This window comes from Labrus mixtus, chromosome 19 (assembly GCF_963584025.1).
Source record: "Labrus mixtus chromosome 19, fLabMix1.1, whole genome shotgun sequence".
NCBI lineage: Eukaryota > Metazoa > Chordata > Actinopteri > Labriformes > Labridae > Labrus > Labrus mixtus.
Window position 1 is genome coordinate 13,173,649 of NC_083630.1, and position 19,620 is coordinate 13,193,268.

Consider the following 19,620-nt stretch of genomic DNA (forward strand, 5'->3'; position numbering starts at 1 on the left):
CTCTTTATGTGCTACAGCTTTAGTCAGCAGTCTGCTCCACACACATGCACACACACACACAGCAGACAACCATAGAGCAATTTCCATTTAATCCACGTACTAGGCTGAAGCGTTCACAGACAATAACGCGCCGACAAAGACAGATTTGACTATGGCAGAATACCCTCGCAGACGAGCGTACTGAGACCGCCATGGACAGAAAGCAACAAAACAGAGCATGTGTTATTTCCTTTTTAAAACCAGAATGAGATGTCCACTATTACGTTTCCTCCAGTCAAGCTGTTTTTAAAACCAAGCTAAATCCATAGAGGAAGAGAAATATGGTCCTCAGTTTATGTTGTTAATGTAGGAAAACTGTAATTTCTCTTATCATGTTGGAGCTAGTGCTTGCAGTTTACAGCTAAATTAGCATCTAGGCCAACAGGTGAGGGGGCCGTTACATGGAAACTGAATTCAGCGCTTCAGACGTGGCCGTCTCTCCTCTGTGGGAAGAGAATATAAAGTAAGGAGGATGAAAGGAGCTCTGGCCCACACACCCATGATGCAACTCCAGCAATTGACTAGCTTAATTACCATTAGCTGACCACCTGATTATCATTTCAATAAAGACTGTGAAATCCAATGAGGCATAGGCCCACTGTGCAAATAAAGGCAGGATATTATGAAACCAAAGAGTGTTTTCCAGGACACTTTGTGTGAGTGTTTGTAATTTGAATTTCATCAGAAGCCCTAAAAGCAGTAATCCTCATGCATTGGTGCAGTCATCCACCCTGCCACCCCACCCCACCTCCCCCAGAGGATTAATTCTAAAAGAGGTACTTGCTCACTGATGTTCGGGGGCCTGCTTCTCTGATACGGTTAGCTGTGAAAGCGGCGGGTTCTGTGTCTGCGACAACTATTCCCTTAAAAACCTGAAAAAGCAGAGATTTGTGCGCGCTGTAAGTAACTCGACTCAACCACATTGGGTTGTGGATCAAAGGGGAACGCATGGGGAATAAACACGTGGGAAATGTGGAAGTGCACTTCTATGTCAAAAGAAGGGTTAGCGATGGAGTTGGTCGTATTGTTTTTGACTCATTTCCTCCCAAAGGACGTGCTCGCTTGGAGTAAGTAGACCGCGATTTAGTGTCAATGTGTGTCTCAGCATGAAATCATAAAAGAATGCAATTATCACTTTGCCCAACAGACATTTCAATGCAGTGCGAGCAGCAGCTGAGAGCATAAGAGGGCAGTGAGAGGGAGAGGGTGGGGTAACAGCATTCAACATTGACCCCAATGTGTGTACCAAACTACAAACGGCCTTTTGTCAAACTAGAGAGTCCTAATCTTCTGGCAAATTTTCAAAGGTTCATGGCTGTTGAAAAGTTTCCCATATTACATCCTCTTTCTTCTTTTCTTATATTTCACTCAAACTTTATCCAATTGCTGCATGTTTCGATTGTTTTACGACTCTTAAGGGCCATTATTTTCCCATTATGACCTTTAAATGATCCGCTCAAAGTGCCACTGCCAAGGCCACCATTGTGTGCTCCATTTCCCTTGGCAGACCTTATCCAAAATTCATTCAGCGCACACTCATTCTTGGGGAAATATTAAAAGCTGTTTAATAGAAAGGGGATCAGATTGTCTCGGCCTACACTTGAGGTCGTTTCGGCTCATTAAGCAGAGTGTGAATTTAGAAAGTCAGCAGCTTTGTTTTGCTTTGCAACGTGAGCGAGTGGGCTGTGGTGTTTCATGTCGGGGCTGGGCAGGTACCAAAACTGTCACCTCGGAACTCCCTGAGAAGTAACCTGTCACCTCCTTACTATTAAAAGAACTCCCCTGAGACAGAGAGGAGGGAGTGGAGAGGAGTGTACGAAGCATCTCCAAACAAACAGAAACAAACAGGGCAGACTGCTGGCATGAATTGGCTGCTATTTCCCCCCTGACAAGGTCAAGATGTTCTTTTTACAACACATTAATAATACAGAGCCTCACAATTAGTGCCACATGAAACAGCGTTGTTTAGTCGACAGCTTGGCCTAATTTGCATTCTTCAACAAGGCGTTTTGCTTGCATTTAAAGCAGACCAGGTGAATTATTTAATTATTTTTTTAAGCATACGACCATAATGATGTTTACCTATGCAGCCCAATGAGTAAATTAAGCACACTGACACAAAGACAAGCCCTTAGCACACACACACATACAGCTGAGGCTATCTTTGGCTGCACACTGTACTGAATGTGCCTGGCAAGCAGGCTGATGAAAGGTAACAGCATGGGAAGAACTCATTATAGACCGTGATTCAAATATAAAAAGGGTGGTGGGACTTTTATTTTGCTAAGAATAACTGCATCCTGTCCCCCTTCTTTAACAGTGATCACAAATCTGATTATCAGGAACAACAACTTGATTATTTCTTGTTTTTATAAAAGCACACATGCATTCAAACAAATACGTTTAAACACAATGTCGACATACAGCGCGCACACACGCGTGGACACACAAACTGAGGTTGAGCTAAGCTGCAGAGGAGAGCCCCGAGGGCCGGTGTTGTTGATTAATGAGGGGAGGAGAGGCGAGGAGAGGAGGATGATGCAGAAGTGTTAATGGAGCTATGATAGATTCCTCCAGGCCTGGTGTTTTATAGGTGAGACTCGGTGTTTCTGCACAATGGACTACACTTCCACAGAGGACTGTGAAGATCAAGCCCTGGGTGGTGAAATATGAGGATCAGATGGACTTGAATGTGAAGCATGCTAAATTCCCCATTTAAAACCACACAGATAATGTTACAGTGGGAAATCATTTAAGTGCACCTTATTGCAATAGTGTTTTGTTGTTGAAAATTTGCTTGAAAAATTACTAATAAAACTTAAACAGATACAAATTGTCTTGTAGAACAACTAACAACAGACTTCCTGTTCTGACTGACTCTGTATCAACATTGAAAGGGAACATCTAAATTGTTCTTCAGTGTCACGTCACTGAAATTGTATTCTTAAGAGCTACAAAAAAAAAAAATCTGAGTCAACAGTCTATCCTGAATTCGGTGTCGGTGGTAGAATAAAAGAAAAAGTCTTCATCTTTCCAAAGTAATTACTTACAGACACAAAGGGGCAGACTTAGAGCAAAGAAATGAGTCCTAAACACAACAGCTTTAGCAACGGACTGGCAGAGGTCTGATGCAAAAAAAAGAAAGTCACAATGAGAGCCCTAAAAGTGCGACAAAATAGTGAAATTCAGAACTAAAACTCAGTAAAAGGTCTTGAAAAGTATTTATATAGCTGCCTGAAATTATATGTTTTGTTCTCTTTCATAACAAAAGGACTTAAAGACAAACAAATATTAAAGTGTGATTGGATTTTCCTTCACTTTTGCTTACTTCTGGTTTAAAAGCAAGTGCAGTCTGTTATGAGGGTTCAGGGTCTGCAGGGATTGGAAAGATTAAACAGCCATGATGTGTGTCCTCCTCTACTGAGCTGTGACTTCTGCTCCAATGGGATTAGAGAACCTCACTTTTCAAATCAGCTCATCGGGAAACATCGGGAACACAAAGCTATAGACAGTGTCAGCTTGGTGTAACATGTGTTTGTGGACGGATTTCAAACAGAGAGACAGAATAAGACAAGGGAGAAAGAGAAAACGTTTGTGGGATTTAAGGTAGAGCCCTGTTTGGTAGATTCACAGCATGACAATGAGTGAGGGCCAAAAAAAAAAAAAAGAGAGTGTTAATGCAACAGGGCATTAGAAGCCACCATATGTTCATGGCACATTACTTCATCAATTGGGTTTCTTCACATTACTTATAACAAAATCTGTCCCTTTTCACAACAGAAAGCTTTTTTGGTAATTAGTAACAAGGGGAATCAATGATGTGAAATGTTCAAGTGGGGTCCGGGCAGAGATTTATTTTTGAAAGCGACTATATAATAGAGGCACATTTTTCAGCATGAAGAACGACTGTTGGACTGCTGTTCCCATATCCTACTAGAGCTGCAATTCATCAGGACCAATGCGAGCTGGTAATTCGTCTCCAGGTCTGTGTCTGATGGTGGAAGCTGATAAAAAAAAACACAACAAAGGAAATGACCATGCAATGTATAGCCCGGGATATCCCTCAAATAATGCACCGTGGGGTGGGTCCAAAAAAATCAATCAAAAGGAGAGGTGAAGGTAGGCTACATGCAGCCACAAGGCACAAATAATATCATACACAGAACTTGGCATACTCAAGTCCTCTGTCTCTAGAGTTGTTGTTTGGCCGTTTAAAAAAGATAGGGTGGTCTCGAGGTGAGAGAATGTAAAGATTTTCATTCATGATTTCTTTGCAGAACTCTATTCAAATTCTCCATGTTTCCAGTAGGTCTCAATTCCTACATAGCTGACTGTGTCTTTTCGCTCCACTGACAAGTACAGATCCTGTGGTGAAAAAATCTCCTGACAGCCACCATTCTGGACGGCACGTCATTGTTAATAGCGAGTGCATGGAAGTGGTAAGATCCTATCTTAAACGGCTATGCCATCTCGGACAATAGACCCATTGTTCTCTTCTTGTTTGCCTCTGCTTTGGTGCACCAACAGGAGGGGGGGGGGGAGGGAGGGAGACATACCCACACACCATTACAATACATGCCGCCTCATGTAACAGCGACCGGACACAAGTACACTTGTGGGTCAAAAAAATCTGAGTGAGACAAAGGAGAGAAAAACAGTTAATAGCTGTTGTTTTATGTAGACAGAAATGGGGAGGGCAGCAACACCGGGTCCAGAGAAGTACTTTAGAAGTAATAACTCTTGATTTGTATCTTATTTGTAAAGGGGAGAAAATGCTTTATATTCACAATTCATGTTTTTTATCTGTGTCCACAGTAAACTGCAAGCTTAGCATCAGACTCCACACAGAGTTTTTTTTATGATCTCTTTCCACGGATGAAAAGTTTCTAGAGAGTTCATGTTGAGGCACTCTTACTTTACTTAAAAAAAAACTATTGGCTCTTGTTCAGTGATGGATTATATTGAGAAGTCTTAGAGATGTCTATTTTGGTGCTTAAAACTGCAAGTATACAAGCCTCAAAGATGAAACACAATTGATGTAAAATAATTGCGTTTACATTTATAATTTCAGTTATAGTTCACAATGGGTTCTAAGATATATATTTTTTTTAATAGATGTTTACATGTCCATTACCAAAAACAAAAGAACAGAAGGATTCTCTCTAGCACTGTGAATTACAGTAAATACTTTATAACAATAGTGATTGGTTGCCAAACATCTAACGAATATAAATATCGAGGGTGTTGTACTCAACAGTGTTGTTTTAGTAAAACACCTCTTCTACTTCTTGCTTGCTTCATTTCGCTGAGGAACCGAATGATAATTCAAAGGCGACTGTGGTTACATGTCACCAATATTAGTTACATTAAACAGAAAATAAGAACATGAAACAAACTTTGTTTGAAGCTTAGACCACACAATGTTTGTCGTGTATGAAAAAAGAAAATGTATTTGGCTATAAAAAAAAAGGTGCAGATATTCTGTCGATAGTTCCAGCTCGGAGTGAAATTGCTCTTCATCTGTAATGTTTACATACTTAATTTCTTCCCCAACAGAGCCCAGATGGGAGGATAAATGAATTGCATATTTATCTCATGAGTAAACAACCCTAATTAGTTACTAACCCGAGTCACTATGGCTGGTGGGAGTATTACATCATGTAATTCGTAATTCAAACAGTGATTAAAATGGATCCGTTTTCCTTATTGTCGGCTTTATTTTTGGGATGGGTCACTGTAAAGTCTTTAGTGCATTGATTGAACCTTCTTTCACAAAATAAACTTTCCCACAAGATCATAACTATGAATCCAATAACACTGGGCTACAGGATGCTATTTGTTGTTCAGTCCTTAAATGACAGAGGGTTATTTACCCTTTAACAAACTGTAAGCATACAACAATTTTCAAATGGTTCTGGTAAAAAAGTAATTTCAAAACCTCAAATCACTTCTGCAAACATTAGAGCAGAGTAACCCATCTTTTTTGCAAATGATAGCCTTGTGTTCAGATGATGAATAGCTTTACTTAAACTGTGCAGACTCGATTATTGGTTTACTGATTATTTGTTTACATCCGAACTTTGGGCTGATTGTGTTTTCACTCCTACTTATTCTGGACCAGACGTAATGCATTTTTAATGTGTTTTCTGCTTTGACATTTGTGGTTTGACCACAGTGCTCTGTACTTAGATTGCAATAGGGTAAAAATGTAGTCCCTTTAAATTTGAATCCTGCTGTTATGAATGTACTTCCAGTCTCTAATACCAGTCTCTCATGTCTTTGCTTTAATATCCAATAGTAAGTTTGTTGGTTTTAATGTTATTTGGGCCTGAATTCAATAAGATCAGGCAAAAGTTAGACGAATGGTGCAGCCTAGTACACTGAATGTATGTTATTCTCAGATGCCTGAGATTTACTTGAGACCAAATCATGATACATTGTCTACACTGGATATATATGTGGACAGAAATATCCCTCCAAGAGTGCTATTGATATCTGCCTGAATGGGTTAAGCTAAATGTACGCTAACACACCTGACATATTAGCAACACTAGCATCAATTGGAGTTGCGTTTCTGTCCACATATATATTTCCATTTGGTTGTTTAACTTTGCTAGGGAGGTAGCACACATAGTAGGTGAGTAGTGTAAATTGAAAAAAAAAATGTACTCGCTGCTTAGTCTGAAAACCAATCCGCAGTTTGAGAATACACATCTACCCTTTCACCTTGTACATTATATTTACTTCCTCACATACTGTTAAGGATTGAATGTATGTGTGCATTGAAATGAGCGCGCTAGCTTTAATGGTGCAGTTTTTCTTTTTACTGCATGGCATGGTTTTCTTTGGCAATCAATTATCTTTCCTGAAAAAGAGAGAGAGCAGAAGTTTCTTTTTTAAACACATGGTCATCGTCGACCAAATTTCTGTTTGGCTCTTACCTTCCTCAGCCATCATGCTAGCTAATCTTGCAGTCGCTGACAAATTGGCACCAATTAATCTGAAGGTAACCGACGACCTAGCTGAGTCTTCATCTGATCGGCCAGATGATATACCCGCTTCATCCAATTGGGGGGAAATGCTTACATGCTAAGTGTTAATTCATGACAACCGCATATCAAATGTTTTTTTTCTTATAAGAGAAATATATGCACTAGTCTTTTACAAAATGTTAACTGTTTTTATCATAACTCCAAATTGCTGTTTTTTGTGAAGGCGTGATGTCAAACTAGGTCATGTTGAGGTTTTTTTTTTTTTAGGTAATATATGTGGTGGGAAGTAATAGTTTATCTGAGTGTGGAGTGTATGTTTGAAGTTCTCTTAAAATATAACATATTTTCCTCTGAGCCGACATCTGATCCACAGCTCTTTTGAAGTGTCAAAACATGTTTGTGAATGGAGTGGCTGAATGGCAGACAGACTCACCTCCAGCAAACTTAAATGGAACGTTTTTTGTTCAGGCTTGAAAATAAAGGCTGGACAGACAGGAGGGTGGAAATATTCAACAGCTGACCTTTTCTACTTTTACACAGCGATCCTTAACCCGGGAAACATGTAACAGCATGGAGACTGACGCAGAAATTACCCAAAGGTCATGTTATTCATCCCCGATAGCATCGGCCATTTTTTCTCTGAAAGGGATTGAAAGAATTTGAGGTTATCACTATTTCTGCTCAGCCAGGGACACTTTGGTTTTTGGCTCTAGTATGTCTTTAGTTTGTCTCCATGTAGTGAAAAAAATACTGTATGATACAAAGCCACAGGATTAAAATTAATTGAGAATTCGCACACTGTTCTCTGGCAGCAGATTGTTTACTTGTATGTCGCTCGCATATGGGTGCCAATTCTTCGATGTTGAACCGAGCAAATGTGCGTGAATGTGTGTGTGTGTGAGTGTGAGTGTCTTTGCGGTGTATCAGGGGTTTTGGCCTGTTGGGGGTTATGGAGGGTGCAGTGCAGGCTGATGAATAGGATGCGTTTGTGCTCAGTCTCTCAGCTGTCTGCAAACGGGTGAAGGAGAGAAAGGTGAGAGAGAAAGGGGGCATGAGGTGAGGGAGATAAAGCCAGATAAAGGGGTGAAGAAAGGAAGGGGTAGACATCGACTGAGAGAGAGAGAGAGACTGTGAAGAGAGGGGAGTACAGGTGAGAAGCGGTGGAGAAGAGAGCTGGCGGAGAGGTGAGGAAGAGGAGGGGAATGTGAGACGCTACTTGTGCATTCAAGAACACTGCACCGTTGTCTTTCCAGCAAACAAAGAGACAAAGAAGTTAGCGAGTGTTAATCGTTGCTATTCATGTCAGTGAAAAACGGAAAACAAATGTCCCAGAATTTTTTTTCTTTTAAAGAGAATGTGCCCCGCTTGGCAATTTTGATCACTCTGCAGAACACAGGAGTGACCTCATGGCCTCAACCTTCACACATGACGGGGTTTGGAAATGAGCCAATCATTCTAACGGATGCTGATGAGTTCAGTGGAGGCTGTTGCTGTTTCCACTGTATTACATATCGCATAAAGAGAACCATCGGACTGTACTACTTTATAATGAAAATATAATGTAGAATGCGTTCTTTTAAAGGCTGAGCATTACAATAGAGAGCATGCCGGGAGCATTAGAAGGTCAACTGTGATGCAAAGTCTTGATGTGTGATATTTGAGAGACCTTTTAAAGCACTAAAAAAAGAAACATAGAAAAAAAAATCACATGAGGAGGAAAACACCCAGGACCTTTTGAGGGGAAAACTCAAGCAGGGAGGGTATAGTATCTAAGTAGGGCAGGGTGTCGGACACGAGTACCTTTTTGGTACCAAATAAAATATATCTGCAACACTGAGAATCAAAAAACAGACAAATTATTTGAATCCAGCAAAAACTACAAAAAAAGATCCATTGACAAGAAAAGATCAAAAATGATCTCAGATAAAGTAGCTATCCAAGCAAAATCCCAAACATTGTCAAGACTACAAGAGACTTGGGTTAAGATTGGGCCGTTAGGAAATTGGACATTAAAACTTTAGTATTCCCAATTCTAAGATTTTTTGTAAAGCAAAACATTAACAAATCATCTTCAATCAGCAGATTCATCCGTTATAGCAACTTAATTGTTTGTTGCAGCTGCACTGTCATTACATGTTTTGGCAAATTAGTGATCTTGTTTACCCTCTTGTTTGTGGAGCTGATGATGATTTTGCCAATTTTCTAGAGTTTTTGATTCGGGCAACTTTCTCCTTGGGTTTCTTGTGTTCATGCACACAACATAAAACAATGTCAGTCAATAAATACATACAAGCTAATGAATGTAGTTAAAAAAAGTTCTCAGAATGCTGCCAGTCATTCCAATGTAAAGTAAGTGATCAAATTGAAGTGTAAACTATTGTTTTTGTTTGTTGTTGTTTTAGTTCAGCACAGCACAAGTGTCATATCTGCCAACATAAGCGTTGTGTTTTACCAACGTGCACATCTGTGTCAGAGCTTCCCAAACTCATCAGGTGTTTGTCCAAATACACACAAAGTGTTTGGAAACTTGCTCCATTATGTCAAAAATCATAATCAAATCAATTATTTTTGATTGATACTGATATCATGATTATTAAACACCATTACATGTTGATTTTACAACATCTGGATCACATGCATTGATCAAAAAATTCTTTATAATTTAACATTCTAAACACTGTGAAACAATAGGAATAAACGTAAATGAATAAGTGAAAGAAAATAAAGATATCAAAATGATAATATGTTAAAAATAAATAAAATATTTGTGAGGTAGTGGTGGTGTTATCTTGTGGCCAAAATAAAATATAATATTCTGTGCGTGCGGCACAGTCATCATTTAATCTTGATTATGGTTTTTTTTAGTGATCTTGGGAACCCAAACTTGTAATTGAAACTTGATTAATTGCCCGGCCCTATAAATAGGTTTGATTTAGTCTCAATAGTAAAACTGGGGTACCTGAAATCTTTCAAACAGGGACAGGATGGACTACATGAAGGAGGTCTCCAGAATGTTTCACTCTCAGATTCATTTGAAGCATTTCAGTGCATATCAGACATTTTTATCTAGATAATGACAGTAGACCTCCCTCTTCACAGCCTTAAATACGGTCGAGCTGTTGAGTCACCAAAACTCTACAGAAAAGGTAAAAGAATATGAATAATAAGGATGTTTGAGCTCATGCTGCAAAATAACACTTTTGGGATTTTAACATCCAAACAGATGTGTATCGCAGTCTGTTACACGCTCTCTTAAAACACAACACAGAATCTTCCATATGCAGTTCGGCACTAATGAGATATTTTTCCAGCATACATAAAAATTTAGAGATGCAGTGCGTCATTGCCTGTTGATTCAGACATAGTTAAACCTACTCCTGCTCCATTAGATTCTTGTTATTCTCTAACTGATTCAGAATGATAATGGCTCTAACTAACCTTAGTGTGGACGGATGAAAACTTTCTATCCTCCCACTCGGGGGTCCTCTGAGGCCATCGCAGCGTGGCGATCACTGATGAAATAGCAGCGAGTGGCAGAGGGCTGAGGGAGTGGGCGATCGGGACACAAACTGTTTCCCTCAAACAAGCAGCAACATGAGCTGGCAGAGACATGGCATCCATACCACCAGCACAGCCAGTACAGCATGCGTCCTCACACACACACACACACACACACACACACACAGTCTGGCTAATTGCATATGCAAGAAGTAAATAAAGTGTTTCAACTGCATGTGAGAGAGCTCATTTGCATATTAACAACAACAAATGTCTCGTGTTTTCACTTGTCATATCAGGCTTGCTTGTGTTGTGCAAGTCCTTCAGATGTATGAAGGATTGTCTAGTACTCAACAACAAACCCTCGAAGTGTAATCAAAGATAGCCACAATAGAAAGCAAACAAGAGGAGAAGAGTGTTGATGAAGCCAGGTGATGATGTGAGGAGGCAGACATCATTAGCCCCCATCATCACACTTCATCAGAAGGAGAGGGAGTGTGCCCGCTAATGAGCTGGAAGTATGAACAAAAGCAGATGGCTTTATGAGTCAGACAATAAGGCACTCATAATTGAATGTATTCCATGCGTTTCCATTTAAACACTCGAGCCATTTTCCTATCTCAATGGAAAATCCATTATCAAAGGCATTGAAGAGCTGCCATCACAGCGAATCAGCTGGATTTCAATGAGACGTTTCAGAGCTTGGAATAACTCATCATGAATGAAAAAGAGAGATAAAGTACAGTCCCGACAACAGCCTGAGGACTGTTTGTATAGGGTAGAGCTGCTATGATTAATCGCTGAATCAATTGCAGATCGAAAAGGAAAAGGCAGATATTTTTTTATAATCGATTAATTGTTTCAGTTCATTTTTGATGCAGAAATATCAAATCAGTGGTTCAAGCTTCTCAAATTGTAAAATTGGCCACTTTTATGTGTCGATAAAGAGATTTGAGGTTTTGGACTATTGGTTTGACAAAAACAGCAATTTTTAAGGCTTCATTTTGGGATTTGAGATCACCTTTTTTCACATTTTATCACATTTATTGGACAGAAGATTTTGCTTACTGATTTGCTGTAAAAAAAAAAAAATGATGGGCATTTATGATTATTACAATATACTGTATGTGCAACCAGGGTTAGAGTTAGATGGCATTTAGTATTTCATTATGTTGTCAACTCCTAGATAGCCTATTGTGTTATTTTGTAAGACGAAGACTAATTAAGAGAGTGTTTTATTTTTTACAGATTACTTTAGTTAAATGTGAGATATTTAGCGCAGTGGTATAACATGTATATCTCCTCAGGCTTAGTTTACCTTGTTTTTCACACAGTTCTGTTTCAGAAAACTAGATTTAACGCTCAACTTTCTCAATGAAAATAAAGTTGCATCACGGAAACTGAAAACAAAGGGGGAGGATGTGATTTACACACTACATAAACATGACAGCAGATGTCAATCATCCCACACTTTGACAACATCTTATTTGCACAATGCACAGAGATAAACTTGGCCGCTGTTCCTGCTGCTCTAATCTGTTTTTCCTCTTGAAAAGCTCACAGCAGGACGGCTGTCTAACGGAGCAATTAAAGCCTCCTTTCTTAATCCAGACGCCCCCGAAACAACTGGAACCACTCTTCCTTCTCTTCCTCCGCCTCCTCCTTTCCCTCCTCCTCAGCGTTATAGCCTACAGCAAGTGCAACACTCGGCTACTCACCCCCAGTTTCTTACTCCGTATCCTCACGTATCCCTGTTTCACTATGTCGTTGAAGTTGGAAGCCATGGTGACGGGAAGCGGGTAGCTCCCAGCCCGAGGGGGTAAAATTCAACAAAGTAACCTCTTCTTTCCGGCGCGGAAATATTTCACTCGGTAGTCGGTCGGCGTGACATCCAGCGGCAGGAGAGCGAGCCGTGGGCAACCTGCTCCTGTGTCAGCGCTCAGGCTGCCCGGCTTTAGCGGCGCGGTCCATCCGGGAGAGGAGGGAGATACCATTCGTCAGCTGATTCATTGAGCACGAGAGGAGCGAGCAGAGCAGAGGCGCGCTTCCTGGACCACACCATCCCTGAAACAGGGAGGGGGCTGGGGGAGTAACAGCCGGAGGATGGGAGGGGGTATCTTCAAATTAAGGGGGGGCTGAATTCTAATATCAAGCCAACTCTTCTCATAAAAATACTTTCACATGAAGCTTTTTCTCCATTTGACGGCTTTTTTCTTATGAATGAGCTCAGTCATAACATTGTGGTCACACCTTTTGAATGCTTCAGATAGGCCGCTTTAACAACAGACTTAAAAGCTTACAGTTTTAACCTGGCTGGCTTGAAAATGAAAAAAAAAATGTTTTCAAGCAAAACACATTCTCACTCAATTGACCTACAGGTTGTTTTCTCTCTTTCTTTCTTTGCAGTATTTGCCTTCTTCTGGTATGGGTAAATGTCTATTTGATGATTCCAGTTTAAAAAATAGAATCTGTAGGCATGGGACTGGATTTTGCTATCAGAGGTGTTCTGGCTTTTTGTTTGCAGAATAAGAAGTAGGCTATACACTACTAGCAGGCTGTAGGAGCGTTGTCTCTGTGACACTAATTTGGCTGAACGTGATCTATCTTAACGCCAACCCTGAGTCCATTTGAGCTCGGGCTACTGAATTCCTCAGAGTGGCAAACTTATGTAATGGATGTTGCGTTTTACTAGCTTTCCATACGTTTGCTGACATTATGAATTCTGTTGATGTCTCTTTACCTTACCCACTTACCTGCTGCGTTTTTTGTTTGCTTGTTGTTATAAGACAGGAAATGATGTACACAATACAGTATGTTTGGCGTCAAAGTCATTAGAACGTCCCTGTTTCAGAGGCTCTGATTGTCAACTGGCTCAAGTTTTTCAATGACAGCAGGAACCTCCTTAAGAGGGCCCCATCTGATAGCGTTCACTCTCATTGCATTGCTGAGAGTCAAATGCACTATTCCTATGAAAACCTGTAAGTTTGTCAGCCACCAAATAAAAATGAAGATGAATTAGTGGGAGGGCTGGGAGTGAAAAACGAATAAGGGGAGGAAAAAGCAGGACATAGGATCATGACTTAATTTTCTGACACCAGAAAAATAAAAGGATCAAGTGCCCCCTCCAATAATGCTGATAATGGTAACTATACTTAATAACATGAAGGGTATGGCCCTCTGTACATTTTTGCCTCAGGCCCCAACAGACCCTGTATCACTTTTTTTGGTTTCAGCCAGAAGTTGGATTAAATAATTTGGTTAGCCGATTTATTTTGAAAGGAAGAAATTAGAACTGCAACAAAACCAAGGATGATTTAGTCGGCTAGCGGCTTGATCAAATATCATTGGCCTCACATGCTGTTACTGTGACCGTTTTATTGTTCTATTTACTGAATTTTGTTTCACGTTTTGAGCTGAAAAACAATCAGCAGATAAATCAAGCAACGAATGAATATGGGCTCTTGCGGTCATTCATCCTTTTGCTCTCTAAGTTCCTGTATAAGCAAGAGCTCAGGGTCAAGATCAAGGTGTTCCCCTTAATAACATTGTCCGACAAGAGAACTTGCTCAGTGAATTTTGATATAATGTTTGAAATGTAATGCAGCCATTCATATTCTGGGCTCCTCTTCTTCCCCCAACAACATGTTCAAAGAAAATATGCAAATGTACAGCAGAGCTTAGTGTTCAGACTAATTTGAAACACACTTTGTACCTTGCCTTTTGGTTATTACCTGTCTGAGTTTGAATATCATTTCCATATTTTTCTTACCACACAGCACGCTAATAAGGGAATTCAATTGGCGGCGTGTGTGAACGCCATGTTTTGTCATTGTTAGCCAGCCTTGAATTGATGTTGTTTGATTTGTTGAATAATAAAACCAGATCGCCCAGTTCCCTGTTAAAGGATCAAATAAATTGCATACAACAAAGCGAAGCATACACCCACCTCCTGCAGCTTGTACATTGTAGGGAAGGTTGCTGCAGATTGGCAATCAAAAAGCTCTGAAAATAAAAGCACAGAAACAAAAAAATTTTGATCCTGCCAAAGCTATAATCCTGATCAGGATGCAGTGAGAGGCGTAGCTTGGGTTTTTGCAAATCGCAGAGAGTGAAATCCGTGGTATTAGGTAACAGATGGCTCAGGTGTATTGATATGAGGGGGCTGCCATTACTTACGTTGATTAAAATCTGGGGAAGAGGAATCACTTATGTAAGAGAGTTACATAAAAACCACAAGCTAAAGTGAAGATCAATTATGTTGTCTGACAATCCTAATTATTACAGGCTGATTTGGGTGGAAAAGAAAAGAGTATTCCTTTACGAAATGAGGACATAGAAATATTCTAGCAAATAATTTTCTATTGCTCGTTCTAATTTATTTATTTGTAGTGTTGCTCTGAAATAAAATGTCCTCTGCTGAAACAGTGAGGGGGGGAGGCATTGTTCAGTGGGAATTGATTGCTGCCACTTTGAAAAGTGCTTTTCTGTCAAGTGTCAGCTTTTGAGTCCAGAGGTAAAACTCAATGTCTGTATTTTCTGTCCTGTTCATCACATCCACGAGGGCACACAAAGCATCAAGCTGCCATCCTCCCAACAAACAGCTTGACTCTGATATTCCTCATGTCTCCCTGGAAGTGTCCTCAAATTTCAGACTTGTCAAAGTTGTTTTGTCTTTCTAATCCTCTTTGTACAACATGGCGCCGTTCCATTCCCACAGCCTCGTCTTTTCTGTCTAAGAAAACAATGCTGACAGCAACAATGTCTCTTTCACTGAACTGAATATTGGGCTCTGGCATTGCTGGAATTGTCCTAGTTTTGGGGGAAGTAATAACCTGCTGTTAAACAAGACCAACAACCAGGTTGGACTCTGAGGTAGAGAGGATGCTTAGTCAGTGGGCAGCCCACCACATTTGAGCATATGGCCCTGACATACATGAACGAGTGCCAGCAGGGTCAGATGTGTTGAGAGTCATTTGAAAGCAGACAGACTTTAATCAAGGTCACAAGTGAAGCAGCCAATATCCGGTGAGCTGGAGAAAAAAATATGAAGCTCAGTGTCACTATTCTAAGGCTCTAATCAATGGACTTCCCAAACCAAGGAACTAAGGTTCCCCAAACCAATTTATTCTGGCAAATTAATCCTCTGAGTGAAAAAAACAATCATGACTTTCAATTTTTGAAAATGTTAAAGCTGATAGCTAATAGCTATATAATACGATGGAGTATTAGGTCCACATAAAATAAATAAAAACATCTGAAATTTTAAGATTAAAGTCTTAATATTACCAGAAAATGGTAAATTTACTTAACAAAGTCTTAAGAGAAGAAGGTAAAAATATACATTTTGAGTTGTAAATTTATGAGATTAAGGTTGTAAATTTAAATTAATAATGATGTAAATTCACAAGATAACAGTTGTAGTTTTACAAGATTAGAGTCTTTATTTTATGAGATTAAATGAAGAATGTGCGACTTTTTGATCCAGTAGATTGGCGCACCTCCAACCCCCTCTCCACTCACATTCATATGAAGGAGTTATTAATCAGAACGCATCATAATTAAGAACCATTTAGCGCAAGCGATGGACAAAAGTGTCCTTTGCTCGAGCTGCAATTGCCTGTGGTCTGCATTGTTGTGTTAGCAGGCTAATGTTAGCACACTTTGGTTAACTCATAGCTTCACATTGCACATACATTGACACGGAATGACCGAAATCTAAAGACACTTACATGACATCCAAATAAGCAGTGAGAAGGCTATGTTATTCTTTTTTTGTAGTCCTTGACTAAAACAGCTTTATATGCAAGGCCGTCCTGTCCAAGTAGACATGATGTACACACAGCTCTGACAACATTACAGCTGGCGGTACTCACGCTTCTCACTCATTGTAGACAGTCATAACTCAGAGAGACGTTTACAGAGGATAAACTTGATGGACAATGGTTTTCATGGGCATTACAAATTCCTTTCATAGAGATGGTTTTATTATTTATGTCCACTGTTTGTATTATTAACAAGTTATTGTCATTCAGCACCATCGCTAAAATGATTCATCTTGAGCGTCATTTATACTCAGTTACAACGAATATGATTCTGGTACATGTTATGTGCAGGCTACAAAGTACATTTCTGACCTTGTTCTTGTAAATTTACAACTTGAATCTTGTAAAATTATTACTTTAATCACAAATTTTTAGATTTTTGTTTTAACGTGGCCCTAATACTTACATTAAAGACAGTATCAGAGGCTGATCAGAAGAATTCTAGTTTGATTTATGCACTTACCTCTGTGTTAAATACTGATCTTACTTGTGTACAATGATAGAATTGAGAGCCAAAACTTCTTTAGAGGGTCCTAAATACTCTATCTAAGAATGGTATGGACTCATCTAGTCAAAGTTTAACTTCTGTTATGGTTCCTTTATGCTGCAAGTACTCGACCAATCAAAAATGTTCATACAACTGCAAGGCCCGCCCCAAAACCCTGTTCTCTCCCTATTTAGATTGCCATTTGAAGACGCGATATTTACTCCCCTGTGATGTTTCTCCTTCAATTTGAATGTTGCATGGCCGTAATAGGGGGACAAAGTGATCCCCCCTCTGTACAGTATTCTGAGGTAGAGTAACAGAGAGGAGTTTTAGCTGTGAAAGCCAGAGAGGGCAGCAGCCTAAGGGACATCAATATGATGCCGTTGCAGAATCATTATGAATGTACATAGACGTGATGGCGGTTGAGCTTAGTTACGGCACTTTTGCAAAAAAAAAAAAAAAAAAGCAGTCTGCAAATGTCTTCTGAAAGTTTCACCCCTGCAGCAGAGACCTTTTGAGAGGTAAAATTCAGTTCATGTATCTATATTTACACCGTGATCACTGTGGTGAACATCAACAGAGTACCTCCAAAAGTACCAAGTCCCCAGGAGAAAGTTCCTGCAGTGGTAACGTAGCTTTTGATGATAAACACTGGGAAGACTGAACTGCTTTTAGAAAAAGCATAACCTCCATCAAAGTACATAAGCATCTCTAAAAAAAGCACCCCTGATTTGTTGTTAGAGTCACAGCCGAGGCTAAAAAGTCCTCTTTACGTGGTGTTTTGATGGTCTGGTGAAATATTAAAATAGCTTTCGATTAAGCTTTCCTCTTTTTGCTATTTTGGCGAGCGTTCACAAGCACCGCTAAATAATTAACACCTTCTTAAACAGATAAGCAGGGGTGATGAGTGGAAGAGTGGTGGGAGTGAGAGGGAGAAATGCATCTCCACGCCTAGTTGTTTGCCAGGTAAGCATTTTTACACGTGGGCGGAGGATAGGAAATAGAGATCACACAGGCAGAATTATGGTAATGTTGTGCTCCGGGTTCCTGTACTCGAGCTTTTTACAGCAACCCGTATCAGCCTGATATGTTAATAGGCACAATGGGATTTGGGTTTGATTAAATGTCAATGCCTGGAGGAAAAAAAAGGGCTGTGTTGGAAAGTAAGTGGGGTAAAAAAAAAAAAAAAAAAAAAAAAAAAAGCCCATTTCTCAGAATAAGAGATGCAGGCTGTTGTAGACTCAGTGGGTCCTTGGCTATCCAAGGAAGCTATTGGTTTGTCACAAAATACAGGACAGCGAAGGTTGTGTGCGGTCCTGGAGGATCAGGCCATGACATGTTTGTGATTTACTCCATAACAGAAGCAGAAGTGGTTGGAGGGCTTCTTCGTCCTTCTCTGGAAGGTGAAAGTGAGAGTGGGCGATTCAAGAGGGTCTTTTTCTTCAATCATGAATGAGAATGGAAGTGGGGTCAGAGACATCTTTTACTAGGGTTTCTCATGTTACTGAATTCACCAAAAATAATACCGGAAGAGCTAAGAATGAGAATGAATAGGCCTTTACGTGAAGTAATCTACCAGATCTGCCATCAAGGTAGGGGTACCTTGATGGCCTCATTTTAAATTCTGGCTATCTAAAAAGGAGATAAAGTATACATTTAATGCCAGAGAAGATTTATTATGGTAATTGTTAACGAGCACATGAGTCAGTTAAAGAACCTTAGAAGTTCACCGTAGATGCGCTAATGATCATTATGGTAATAGGGGAGGATGAATGGTAAGTAAAGTGTTTGAGGGAGCAAAAAAAAAAAAATGCAGACAGAGGAGGGTGAATCCGAGGGGAAAAGTACAAAAATAGGAAGGAGAGAGGCAAGAGCACACTGAATAGAAAAGAAGAAGGATCATTCTCTGGGAAAGGCAATACCTCCTGCCGGTTTGACCCAGTCTTTGTGTCCTAAATTGGGGTCCATCTAGTGTCACAGTGAGGCTGAACCCTGAGCTGGATCTCTGGAGACTTGAGCTGTTCTGCTGCTGTAGCAGTTCTGGTACAAAACATCCTGGGGAGGCTGAATCCACAGTTCATCACATTGAGCTCCTCGTGGGAGAAAGAAGAGTGAAATAGGTGCCACAATCTGCAACCGCATGAGTGATGAGACACTTTCTTCTTTTTTTTTTTTTCTTCATCCTTTTTCTCTTTCATGCCACGCAGCTTATTTAAAGAGCAGAGAGGCTGAATTCATCAGTAATGGCCGGTCTTGGATCACTGACCAGGTCCTTCATGTGACCATCTCATTCATTTTAATCATCTTTCATATGGAGACGCTTGATTAAGTACACCCCTGGATTTACTCTCATGAGGTTTTTGGGGATTTATTATTCAGATTGGTCCCCATAATCATTTTCATATCAATATCTAACCAATAAAATAAATAACCTTGATGTAAACTCACTTTTGTAGATGTCCTTGATCTTTTAGAACTCTTTTAAACGCTGTAGTATAAGATAGAAGCGATTCATGCTAAATGACAGCAGCTGGAAATGCTAAATGTCAAGAGGGTCTAATCCTGACTCTACAAAGCCATGGCCTCACTGTGCCTCCTCAAAAGCCCCCTGATCCTCAAGCCCTTTAAACACTGAGTAATTATAAATTCATCAACACATGTAGTGCTGTGTCTGTGTTAGTTATCACAGCCAAAAAGGGGGGGAAAGAATGGAGACAGACAAGCGGGACTATTATGTATGCCCTGTAGAGGGCAATATTGTCTACTGTGTTAGGAGCTTTTA

General features: G+C 40.0%; 1 protein-coding gene across 1 annotated transcript in view; it reads right to left on the reverse strand.

Moving 5' to 3' along the window:
• The window catches only part of dok6 (docking protein 6), a 50,104-nt gene extending 37,533 nt beyond the window's left edge, over positions 1–12,571 (reverse strand). The window contains exon 1 of the mRNA XM_061064055.1: positions 12,248–12,571. Within this exon, the coding sequence (XP_060920038.1) occupies positions 12,248–12,313 (66 nt within the window). The 5' untranslated portion in view covers positions 12,314–12,571. The remainder of the gene's footprint in view (positions 1–12,247) is intronic.
• Positions 12,572–19,620: the final 7,049 nt, after the last annotated feature.